The sequence below is a fragment of the Pristis pectinata genome, chromosome 33 (assembly GCF_009764475.1).
Source record: "Pristis pectinata isolate sPriPec2 chromosome 33, sPriPec2.1.pri, whole genome shotgun sequence".
Taxonomy (NCBI): Eukaryota; Metazoa; Chordata; class Chondrichthyes; order Rhinopristiformes; family Pristidae; genus Pristis; species Pristis pectinata.
This window is the reverse complement of record NC_067437.1, coordinates 20,091,018-20,102,891: the sequence shown is the minus strand read 5'-3', so window position 1 is coordinate 20,102,891 and position 11,874 is coordinate 20,091,018. Positions and strand designations below refer to the sequence as shown.

Genomic DNA, 11,874 nt, shown 5'->3' with positions numbered 1-11,874 from the left:
TAATAAAATTTGTAAATCAGATGGTACCCATACAATAGATCATGTTCAAATCAACAAATCCTTTCAAGAATTTTATTCTTCTTTATACCAGTCAGAATTCCCTGAGGATCCTACATTAATGTATGAATTTTTAAAGAGATCTGAAGACTCCCCAACTATCTTTAAATGAAAGTTCTACATTAGATGCTCCCATTTTGGAGGAAGAAAATAAAGAAAGTAATATTTCAATGAACTCAGGTAAAGCACCTGGCCCTGACGGATATACAGCTGAATTTTTTAAATCCTTTTCTGATATTCTTGTTCCCTGGTTAGCCGAAATTTATTAAAGTGCCCTACCACAATCTTTTTATGAAGCAACTATTTCTTTAATTCTTAAAAAGGATAAAGATCCCACTAATTGTGCATCTTATAGACCTATTTCTTTATTAAATGTAGATTCCAAGATATTTTCCAAAATATTGGCCTTTAGATTGGAAAAGGTTCTCCCACAAATTATCTCTGAAGACCAGACAGGATTTATTCAGAATCGTTATTTACATTTTAATATTAGGAGATTAATGAATATTATATATACCCCTTCATCTCAAATCCCAGAATGTGTTGTTTCACTAGATGCTGAAAAGGCGTTTGACAGAGTCGAATGGGAATATCTATTCACTACACTTCAAAAATTTAATTTTAGCCCTAAATTTATATCTGCAATTAAAATGATTTATTATATACCTATGGCTTCAATACTTACTAATAATCAAAGATCTCCTTTGTTTAGGCTTTTTTGAGATACTAGACAAGGTTGCCCATTAAGCCCTTATTATTTGATATTGCTTTAGCACCCTTGGCTATTGCAATCCGGGACTCTTCAAATGTATGTAACATTACTTGCAGACAGAAGATTCATAAGATATCTCCCTATGCAGATGACCTGTTACTTTATATTTCTAATCCAGACGAATCTATCCCCGCAGTACTATCACTACTAGATCAGTTTAGTGTTTTTTCTGGCTATAGATTAAGTCTTAATAAGAGCAAACTTTTTCCATTGAATATGCAAACCCCAATTTACAGCCAGTTACCTTTTAGATTGGTAACTGACTATTTTATGTTTTTAGGTGTTAAAATTACTAATCTATCGCCTTTAATTGACCAGGTTAAACAATTATTTACTAAATGAATATTTTACCAAAATCTTTATATTTATTTCAAGTGATTTCAACTTTTGTCTCGAAATCTTTCTTTGACACTTAATTCTAAAATTCTTTCATATATTTGGCAGAATAAAAACCAAGGTTAAGTAAGAAATATTTACAAAAACTAAAAAAGGATGGTGGTATGGTCTTGCCTAACTTTAGATTATATTATTGGGCAATTAATATCAGATATTTAATTTTTTGGATACAAGATTTAGATGTAATTCAATGCCCCCTTGAGCACCAATCAGTACTTGAATTTTCACTAGTTTCTATTTTAGGAGCTTCACTCCCTTTTGCACTTACCAAATTAAGTAAACATATGACTAACCCAATTGTAAACGTACAATACGAATATGGTTTCAATTTTGTATATTTTTTAATTGAATAAATTTAACTTGTCAAGTCCTATTCAATCTATTTTTTTCTTTCATCCATCCAGAGTTGACTCAACTTTTTCCATATGGAAAAGGAAGGGAATAGTATGTTTTCGTGATCTATTCATTGATAACTGTTTTTTGAACAATTGTCTAACAAATATAATTTGCCTAGATCACACTTTTTTTAGATATTTGCAGATTAGAAATTTTTTAAAAGCTACTAAACCCTCTTTTCTGACACCTTACAAAATTGAAACTACAGAAAAAATTTTAGGTCTTAATCCTTATCAGATGGGCTTGATAGCAATAATCTATAATTTAATTATGAAAATATGTCCAGAATCATTAGACAAAATTAAGAATGAATGGGAAAGCAAACTCCAGACATCTATACCTACAGAGACTTGGAAAAAAATTCTTCATTTAGTTAATACATCTTCAATGTGTGCCAGACACTCGTTGATACAGTTTAAGGTAGTTCACAGGACCCATATGTCCAAAGATAAGCTAGTTCATTTTTATAACCATATAAATCCTATACGTGATAGATGTAAATCGAATGTGGCTTCTTTGACACATATGTTTTGGTCCTGTCCTCTTTTGGAAAAATATTGGAAAGATATTTTTAACATTATTTCAAATGTATTGAAGATTGATTTACAACCTCAACCCTATCACTGCAATTTTTGGATTACCAAGGATAGAGTCTGGCCACTCATCTGTTTCTGCTTACCGTATGATTGCTTTTGTTACATTAATGGCCAAATGATCCATTTTGCTTAAATGGAAGGATCCAATACCCCCTACTACTTTTCAATGGTTTTCTCAAACTATATCATGTTTAAACTTGGAAAAAATTAGGAGTGGTACTGTTGATCCTTCATTTAAATTTGAAGATATTTGGAGTCCATTTATTCAATATTTTCACATGATGTAGATCCCCTTTCAATAACTTTCCAACTTAGAGGAACGGAGTTGACGACATAATATTGCTCTGTTTCTACTGAGAAATTTTAGCCCATTTTTTTCTTTTCTTGTTTGTTTTTTTTAAATTCTCTTTAGTTTATATTGTTTATAATTTTTCTTATGGCTTTGGGTTTTTTTAAATTTATATAATACACTTTTCTTTCCTTTCTTTTATATTACATTCATTTACTAAGAGATCATTGGATTTACAGATTTTTTATATTTTGTTCTTTATTAACATCTATGCCATGATTGTTATCCTGATCTCCTTGTATTACATGTACAAATATTGTTGCTATATATCAATCTCTATTGTCCAGGGAGGGGCAGGGTGGCAACGACGAGGTTCCCCACAGCGCCACCGCAATGCAGTGGGCCAGACCGTTCGGCCCCTTCGATAGGACCCCACAACCTCCGCCTCAACTGCATCTGGGAGACTTAAATGACTATAAAACACATATTCCCCTCAGCAATCAGCTGTTTAACTGATTCAGCCACAATTGCCTATCAGAGGCAGGGATGTTCAGGGTGCACATTGTCAGGGTGTTTAGTTCACTGGGAGACATAAAACACTACAGCAACTGCAGGCCTTGTACTAATTAATTTTGGGTAGTCTTCTCTGGCATTTATCATTTGCATCAGGGTGCCGTTTCACTAACACAACACTGAATTCAGTGGTGAAAACCTGTTACACTGCACTCACCAAAGCCGCCACAGACCAGACCGTCCTGGAGTGTCCTCCACAGAAACATTTGGGGATTTGTGAGCCAGCCCGAGACAAACTGCCCAGTCCACCAACAACACGGCACAACTGGGTACGCAGCAGTTTTTCAGATGGACTTTAAATCACATCACACTGAATTCAGTGGTGAAACCCGCGAAGTTTCCTTCATTGTCCGCCTGAAACCAGTGAAAACATCGATTAAAATGTTTTTAAAACAAAGCGCTACCCACTCGCGGACCTGACGTCACATGCGCGCTGCCCGGCTCGCGCACCAACCGCCACCTGACCCTCCAACTGTCAACAGAGGAGGGTTGAACAATCCTGTTCCCATTGGTGCAAGGGGACGTCAATCACCAGTAGCGGAGGTGGACCCGCCGAGGGGGCGTTACCCCCGCAGACCCCGCCTCCCGCTCCCTCCCCAGACTCCCGGTCAAACCTCAGAGCAAATGTGCTGTTTTTTTATTTATTCCCATTTCCCTCCGGGGGAAGTTGGGGGCTGTTTGTGAACTGGTTTTCTCACCGACGAGTGAAGCGGCTTCCTGCGGCCGGAGCCGGTGAGTTGACTGATTTATCGGTGAGAGGCAGCAGGCCGCTCGGCCCATCAGCTCCATGCCGACCCCCGGGGGGGGAGGGATCCCCGCAGCCCTGGACTGGAGAGAGTGAGGGGGAGGTTGTCTCCGAGAGAGGGACCCTTTCATTTCGTGTTTAGAAGACCGAGAATGGCTAACTCCTGCTGTTTCTGACTCCGATGTTTTAGTGTTGTTGTTCAGTGAGGCCAGGAGAATGGAAACAGAAATTAGGGTTCATAAATATCTAAGAGATTGGAATCAAATCAGCATGTTTCCACTCTGGGTGTGAACTGTGTGTCGGGCTGGGATGGGGATCAAGCCCGTGTCTCTGGGGGGGGGGGGGACGGTGACGGGACAGATACGGACGTTAGAATAAAATGCAGCTGCTGTAACAGTGAGCTGCGCTGGAGGTGGCGGCCGGTGGGTCGGGCGGCGAGCTTGGGGCGAGGAGCAGGGTCACGTGACCCCGCCTCCCGCTTTACCCCAGGTTTCCACCATCTGTGGGGTTGTTTCCGAGGTCCCGGCCCCTGAGCTGATGACGCGGTGAGCACAGTGCGCATGCCCACAGTCTCCGGATGGGCGGCGGTTTCCTTCCTGACGCAGGAGGTTTTGCAGTTGCAGATTCCTTTCCAATCTCTGTTGAAGCGGGTTTGCGAGGCCGGGACTGGGAGGGGGCGACGACACGACGACGACCATTTTCCATCGGTGAGTATTTTCCGCCGGTCCCGGGCGGGGTCTGATGTTGGGCTGTGACTCCGGTTCTGTTCCCCGAACAGGTGGTCTCGGCTCCGCCGAACCTGCCGGGGCCGGTCCGGGTGGTGGGTCCTTCATACGGAGCTGCCTGAGATCAGCCGCCGCTGGGTCCCTGGTCCTGGGAGAGGGATGAGGCTGGTGACTCCGGGACCACGCCCGTCGTTTCCGTTATATTTGAGGGCTGTTATATCCATCCAAGGAGGGAGTTTAAAACTTTGACCCAAAATGCAGAAGGAGTGGTGATATGTTGCAGGTCTGGATAGTGTGCGACGTGGACAGAAATGTGCAGATATCGGCATCCCATGTAACTGTTGCGTCATCACTGTAAAGTTGTATCTAAACTTTTTTACTTGTGTACTTCACATCCTTGAAATAGTGGCCAACGTTATATTAACCTTCCAAATTACTTGCTTTATGTACATGCTAGCTTTGTACTTCTGTCACAAGAATCCTGGATGTCTTTGTACTGCAACATTGTACCCTTATTTGCAAGTATAGACTTCCTCTTCCAAAGTGAATAACCTCACATTTTCCCACAGAAAACTCCAACTGTCAATTTCTTGCCCTGTCACTTATCCCATCTATAATCCCTCAGGCTGTTTTTTCCCTCCTCACTAAGCCACCTATCTTTGTTCTCAGCAAATTTGGCTACAGTACATTCAGTCCCTTCATCCAAATCATGAACATAAGTTCTAAATTGCAGCACTGATGCCTGTGGCACTCAACCAGTAACTGATAGCTAATCCAAAAAAGGACCCGTTTCTGCTATTGCTGGGCTGCCAGTCAAGAGGGCTGTCCTGGATTTGTGTTGCACTTAGCAGTTGTGGGAGCTGCACTCAACAAGGCAAGTGGAGTGTCTTCCATTAGGTTCCTGATGTGTCCTTGTGCATGATGGAAAGTTTTGGTGGGTTAGGATGCCCAGCCTTTCACCTATTCTTGTGATCACAACAATATGGATGGTTCAGTTTCTCTTTGATGCTGACCCCCTAGCTGTTGATGGTGGGCAGCTTTGTGATGGCAGTGCCATTGAATAGCACGTGTTAGTGGTTTGACTCTTGGAGATGGTCATTATCTGAAATTTGTGAATGTTACAAATGCCTGTGCCTGAATGTTACCTTGGTCTGGATATTACTGAGGGTTCCCATAGTTTCTCCCTCATACTGCCATCACTGGTGGGTTTGTGGTTCAAGCTCCCAGATGCCTGAGGGGAAGACTTTAATGGGTCAAAGATGAAAGAAACTGCAAATGCTGGAATCTGGAACAATAAAAAACAGAACGCTTGGAAAACCCAGCAGGTTAAAGAGCATCTGTGGTGCATACAGTGCAAGTTGATGATTTGGGTCATGGCCCTGCATCAGGATTGAGACAGAAGAGGAAAGTTTGCCAGTATATAGCAGAATGAAGGTGTGGGACAGAGGCTAGTAGATAGGTGGAACCACATGGGGAGGGGATGATGGGCAGATGGAATCAGATGGGGGAATGAAAAAGGAAACATTGAATTTTCACGTTTTTCCAGTTTCAGGTATCCCACACCCTGGTGGTATTCTCTTCCCACACACAGTCAGCTGTTCACCTAGTTTTCTTCTACCTTTGTTCACCTTTCCCACCCCCTCCTTCACCCACCTGGTCCCACCTTTCCAATCCTGCACATCTGGTTCCACCTATCATCTTCCAGCCTCCGTCCGCCACTCTATTGCTACATATCAGCAATCTTTCTTCTTCCCTTTGTCCTGATATAGGGTTTGACCTGAAATATTGATTTTCACCTTTTCCCACCTCTGATGTTTCTTGATTCAGTTCTTTCAGGTATTGGTTTTTATTAGCTGGAACTACCAGAGGATTAATTGAATGCATCGCGAGGCAGGGTAAAAGCAATCATTGGAATTTTAGATTCACTGTTACAAAATGGTTGTGATGCTGAGTTTGCTATTTCCTTTTTCAGTTATTTCTTGTGAGCCGCTCCCACGTTACCAGGGTAACAGCCTGCAAGAGCTGCAATGGGTGTTGCACATTTTTATCGCTCTCTGGTCACTTCCTGAGAGTGGAGAGAGTGGCATTAGGAGCAGATGCAACAGAATGATAGCGGGAGGAAAGGATGCTTTGAGCATTTACTGTGTGAAATACATTATGCCTGTGTTGGAATAAACTGAGAACTAACAAACAGGTGGGAGGGGGTGGGGATGGCACTCATGCAAATCTGTTGATAATTTCAGAATGTTCCAAACATTTTGCAACCAATTAATATTAGTGCATTAAAAGAAAAAAATGTGGTTTCAGGAAACTTCAAGTAAAAAGAGAAAATGCTGGAAAGGCTCAGCAGGTCAGACAGCATCTTGGACAGTCCCAGTTCTGATACTGGTTCTTCCACCATTTCTCTTTCCACAGATGCAGTTCGAAGTACAGAGCTTCCAGTGTTTTGTTTTAAATTTTATATGAAACGCTTTTGTTTTAAATTTTATATGAAACGCTTTTGTTTTAAATTTTATATGAAACGCCTTTTGTTTTAAATTTTATATGAAACGCGTTTTGTTTTAAATTTTATATGAAACGCGTTTTGTTTTAAATTTTATATGAAACGCGTTTTGTTTTGTTCCTGCTATGTTGCAGGAAACGTCAGCCAATTGCCTTTGGCACGATCCCACTCAGCAATAAGAAAATGATCAAATAGCTCAGTTTAGCTGCTGGAGACAAGATGAAGTGTATCCGTGCCCTCCGATGACCCAGAGCCCCGTTTTCCAGCCTGAATCCTGACCCAGGTGGAAGATCACTAGGTTCCAGTTACCCCGTAGTTTGTGAACTGGAAATGGAAGGAACCCCGCAGCAAATTGCTGGCAGCAAAGAGTCCTGGAGCTGAAGCAAAGTGCATGCTCACTGGGTGGGCGGCAGTTTCCTTCCCGACACAGGAGGTTCTGTGGCTGCAGATTCCTTCCTGATCTCTGTTGAAGTGGGTCTGCAGGGCCAGGACTGGGAGGGGACCCTGTTGCCTGCGGGGCTGGGACTTTGGGGGGGGGGGGGGGGGGGGTGCCGCTGCCAGTGGACTGGGACGGGGCTGCAAGGATCCCTCGCCTGGAGGACCAGTATGGAGCCGATGGGCTGAGTGGCCTCCTGCCTGTCACGGATGAATCAGTCAACTCAGCGGCTCCGGCCACAGGAAGTCGCTTCGCTCGTCGGTGGGGAACCCAGTTCACAGATGCCCCCCAACTTCCCTTAGAGGGAAATGAAAATAAAGAAAGCAGGACATTTGCTCTGCGGTTTGACTGATAGTTTGGAGACAGGGCGGGGAGGTGGGGGCGAGGTCTGCAGGGGTAACACGTGCCAGACAGTGGGGAGCCCGTGTGCGATGTCAGACGCGTGCATGGGGAGCCTATGTGCGACGTGCGGTGTTTGTCTCGCTTTGGGTCAGAAATCCCCAAATGTCTCTGGGGAGGACTTTACAGGATGGTTTGCTCTGGGGCAGCTTTGGTCAATGCAGGGTCTCATCGTTTAGGACTTGGATAAACACAGTTTTACTGATATGGTTGGACAAAGGTTTACGCCACTGAATTCAGTATTGTGTGATTGAAACGGTTGCCGAATGGAAACTGGAATTGCCAGCGAGGTCTACACTCAATAATTTAGTCAACTAAAGACCTCCAGACCCTGGAGTAGTCAAAGGCAAAGGAAAGTTTGTGATATGCACAGGTGTAATGGAAAACTTACTTGTGTAACAGCATCATAGGCTCATAGTATAAGCAGTATTCAGAAGAAAAGCAAAATTTAAACATAAATTATATGGAATTTTTACAAGAAAAACTTAATATCAAAAATAAACACCATTTTAGTGCAAAGTGATCCAAGTGGCCATAGTGTTGCTAAACTGTAGTGATGATTTGGATTGTGCCAGTTGGTTCAAAAAAAATAATGGTTGAAGGGAAGTCGCTGTTCTTGAACATGGTAGTGTGGGACTTCAAGCTTCTGTACTGCCTGCAGATGGTAGCTGTGAGAAGATGGCACGTCCTGGATAGTGGGGAGCTTTTTTAACAAATCTGGCCTTCTTGAGGCAGTGCTTTCTGTATGTACGACCAATGTTACTGATAAGGAGCACATGGCACTAGACTACTCATCAAATGCTCCCAGGAGTTTTAGCTGGCCAGGTTTTTCCCCCACAGTTAGTCTCTGGAGTAGTGCTGGGTGCCGATGCTCTCTTTTCCATTTTACCAATGGTCTACTGGGCCCAGCTCAACTCTGTGTGTTCTGGTCCAGCCCACACTGTGTGCAATGTTTGCTCAATGTTTCACAACCTGCAGCAGCTATACACTTGACAGGTATGACATTCCTTGGACACTGTCTGCTCTTTTGCCCACCACACGGCAGATGGAGCCACTCTCCCTGTGGTATTCTCTCCATTAACCACTGTAGTCTTTGGAGAGACAGGTCAGCAGATACTGCACTCTTGGGAGTGGGGCATTCTCCCTGTGAGATTCTGTCCAGGAACCACAGATAGACTATGGAGAAGGAGAGATCAGCAGACCGTGCACACTGGAGATTGTGGAAACTTTTTTCCGTATGGCATTCTGTCCATTACCCAGAGAAAGACTGTATGCACAGTCTGTTTCTGAGCCAGCTGACAATTTTACCTGGGATCCCTTAACTTGTTCCATCCCCTATGCTCTACTGGTCAGCATTCCTCAACTTGGGGGTATAATATTAGGCAGGAAAACATTTAACTTGAGATGACCACGAACATTGTTCCACTTTTCTCTGAAGAGTTCTCAATGCGAATCCAGTCATAGTTTTGTCCCCAGGCCTTCCTCCATTAAAATACTGGGATCCTTCTTCTCCACCTCGACACTGATGGGCTTACACCGAATCACTTACACCAGTGTTTGTACCTCAGGAAGGGCTTCTGCCCCTCAGTTATCCCTTGCCCCCTCACTGAAAGGCCCAAAAACATCATGGTCAGCGGTCAGAGTAGAAGCTGTCTGTGACAGAGAACCTGGGAAAGTAAAGTCACCAACGGACTCTGCCTGCTTTCACTTCCAAGGGCTGGTGATTGCCAACTGCTCACACAAATACAGTTCAGTGCTATGTCAGTGGGCCCTTGTTGAAAGGATGTATGACACTGCACCAGGAGGTACTTCCTGTGGAACATATTGCAAACTGCCACAGCTAATGACCAACATTGCCATAACATACATTTACAGCAGCTAGAGAATCAATGGCAATTCCCCATTTTTGCAATTACTGTAGTATGACTGCACTTGGGGCATTTCAAAATGTGGAGAATTTTCAATGCACTTTGAGATGGTTACAACATAACACAGCCACACGAGCAAATTTCAGAACAACTGACCAAGAACTACTTCAAAAGATGCAAGGCATTGAAATGAGGAAACACTTTTGGAAATGTTTTAAAAGAGCTGGGCTGCTACCACACCTGGAGGGACTGAAACATGGTCTGCCAAAGACGCAACTTGGCACTTCTGGGCACATTCAGTCTCACGCCAACTATCTCCTGCCTTCCTTTGTACAGATCTGTAATGTCCAAAGGAGCAGTGTCTGAGTAAATGAGACTCACCAAGCTTTCTCTCAACTGATGGAAACTCTGGATCAGAAGTTCTGGGGCTGGTTCACTTGTTGCTGTTCCTGAGTCTTCAGCTGCTGTTCACTTCCAGCTGTGAGATTGTTTTTCCCCAATCAGTCTCTCACCACAGGACTAAATTTAACGGGATAGATAATGAAGCAGGTTAGTAATACAAAGGAAAACAAAACATTTCTGGTCAGTGTTCCTAAAAACAAAACTCGTTGAAATTTAAAGGTTGAATACAAATATAATGATCTCAGTGAACTGAATATACAATTGTCCCCCTCACTTCACAACACTCGACATGGGATATGAAGGAGTCAGCATTAAGTTCAGAGTGATATCATAAGACATAGGAGCAGAATTAGACCATTCAGCCCATTGAGTCTGGTCCACCATTCAATCATGTTTTCCAACCCCATTGTCCTGCCTTCTCTTAAGCTCCTCAGCAGTCAAGGACCTATCAGTCTCTGCCATAACAATGACAGCCTTCATTGCCCTTGGCAATGAAGGCTGTCATTGTGGCAACAAATTCCACAGATTAACCACCCCTTGGCTGAAGAAATTCCCCTCCGTTCCTTTATTCTGAGGTTGTGCCCTTAGACCCCAGGCGCTCCCACTGATGGTAACGTCCCCTCCACATCCACTCAATCCAGGTTTCTCAGTATTTGGTGGGTTTAAATAAAATCCCTCCCCCTAATCCTTCTGAACTCTATTGAGTACAGGCCCAGCTCCATCAAACGCTCCTCATATGTAAACTCATCTTTTATCATTCTTTTGAACCTTTTAAGCAACAACTAATAAGCACATTTCCAGGAACAACTTGCAATTTGGTGGCAGGGTAGTTTAATGGGAAAATCTGTGGTTTCTTTACTACTCCATTAACTTCCACAAAGTTGGACTTAAACAATTCCAAGATGGATGTAATAAAAACAAGCTAGAAATGCTGGAAACACTCAGCAGGTAAAGATCAGCTGTGGAGAGAAGAACAAATTTAATGTTTCAGCTCCTAGACCCTTTGTCAGAATAGCTTCAAACAATTTCTGTTTTCACTGCAGATTTCCAGCATCTTTACATTTTCTTTGATTTCCACCAGCTCACAGGTGACAGTGAGGGGAAAATTCCAAACACGGTTCGAATTCTGAACCACAGGTCCATTTCTCATGTTGCAAATGCAGAACTGCTCATCTATTCATGGCCTCTCCCTGTGAGGAATAGAGTGGGAATTCATTCTCTCCCCAGAGAAGCACTGACAGCTTCCAAAGAAACGCCAGACCCAAACATTTGAGCCCAGAACAGAAATGTTCGCTCAACAGCTCAAACTTGGGCAGCTTGATCCCCGGGTCCATCCTCCCCGGGTTACAAACTGTCATACCCTGGGACCCATCCTCCGTGGGTCACAGTCTGATCTGCCACTCACCCACCCCAGTAGTATCACACATCGTCCCCATGTCTCCCCATGACTTCGCCACAACCAATGTCCAACCCCCTAAACTCCTGCTTCATTGTAGAAGGAGGAACATCCAGTCCCAGTGTAGAACCACCAACCTGGGCCGAAGCCCGAACACTGACAGTTCCATATTCCTGAAGCCTCCATCCCAGGATTATACCCCAGGCATCTATACTGCCAGGAACCTTTGCTGCTGGCAAGCTGCTGCAAGGTCCCCGCCATTCCTGGTTCACAAACTAACTCTACCAAACCATGCCCTGGCAGAATTGTAACCTAATGATC

At 43.6% G+C, this 11,874-nt stretch overlaps 1 protein-coding gene across 11 annotated transcripts in view; it reads left to right on the top strand.

Moving 5' to 3' along the window:
• Window positions 1–3,673: 3,673 nt before the first annotated feature.
• LOC127585522 (NACHT, LRR and PYD domains-containing protein 12-like) overlaps window positions 3,674–11,874 on the top strand; it is a 36,604-nt gene continuing 28,403 nt past the window's right edge. For 7 of the 11 annotated variants that reach the window (XM_052043049.1, XM_052043051.1, XM_052043050.1 and 4 more), the window contains exons 1-2: window positions 3,674–3,811; window positions 4,442–4,531. Coding sequence is in view for 2 of the 11 variants with exons in the window: in XM_052043046.1 (XP_051899006.1) it covers window positions 4,402–4,531 (130 nt within the window). In the remaining 9 variants the exon portion in view is untranslated. Of the gene's footprint in view, window positions 3,812–4,326; window positions 4,532–11,874 lie in introns of those variants that run through there. The other 4 variants (XM_052043052.1, XM_052043048.1, XM_052043046.1 and 1 more) reach the window with 3 other exon arrangements.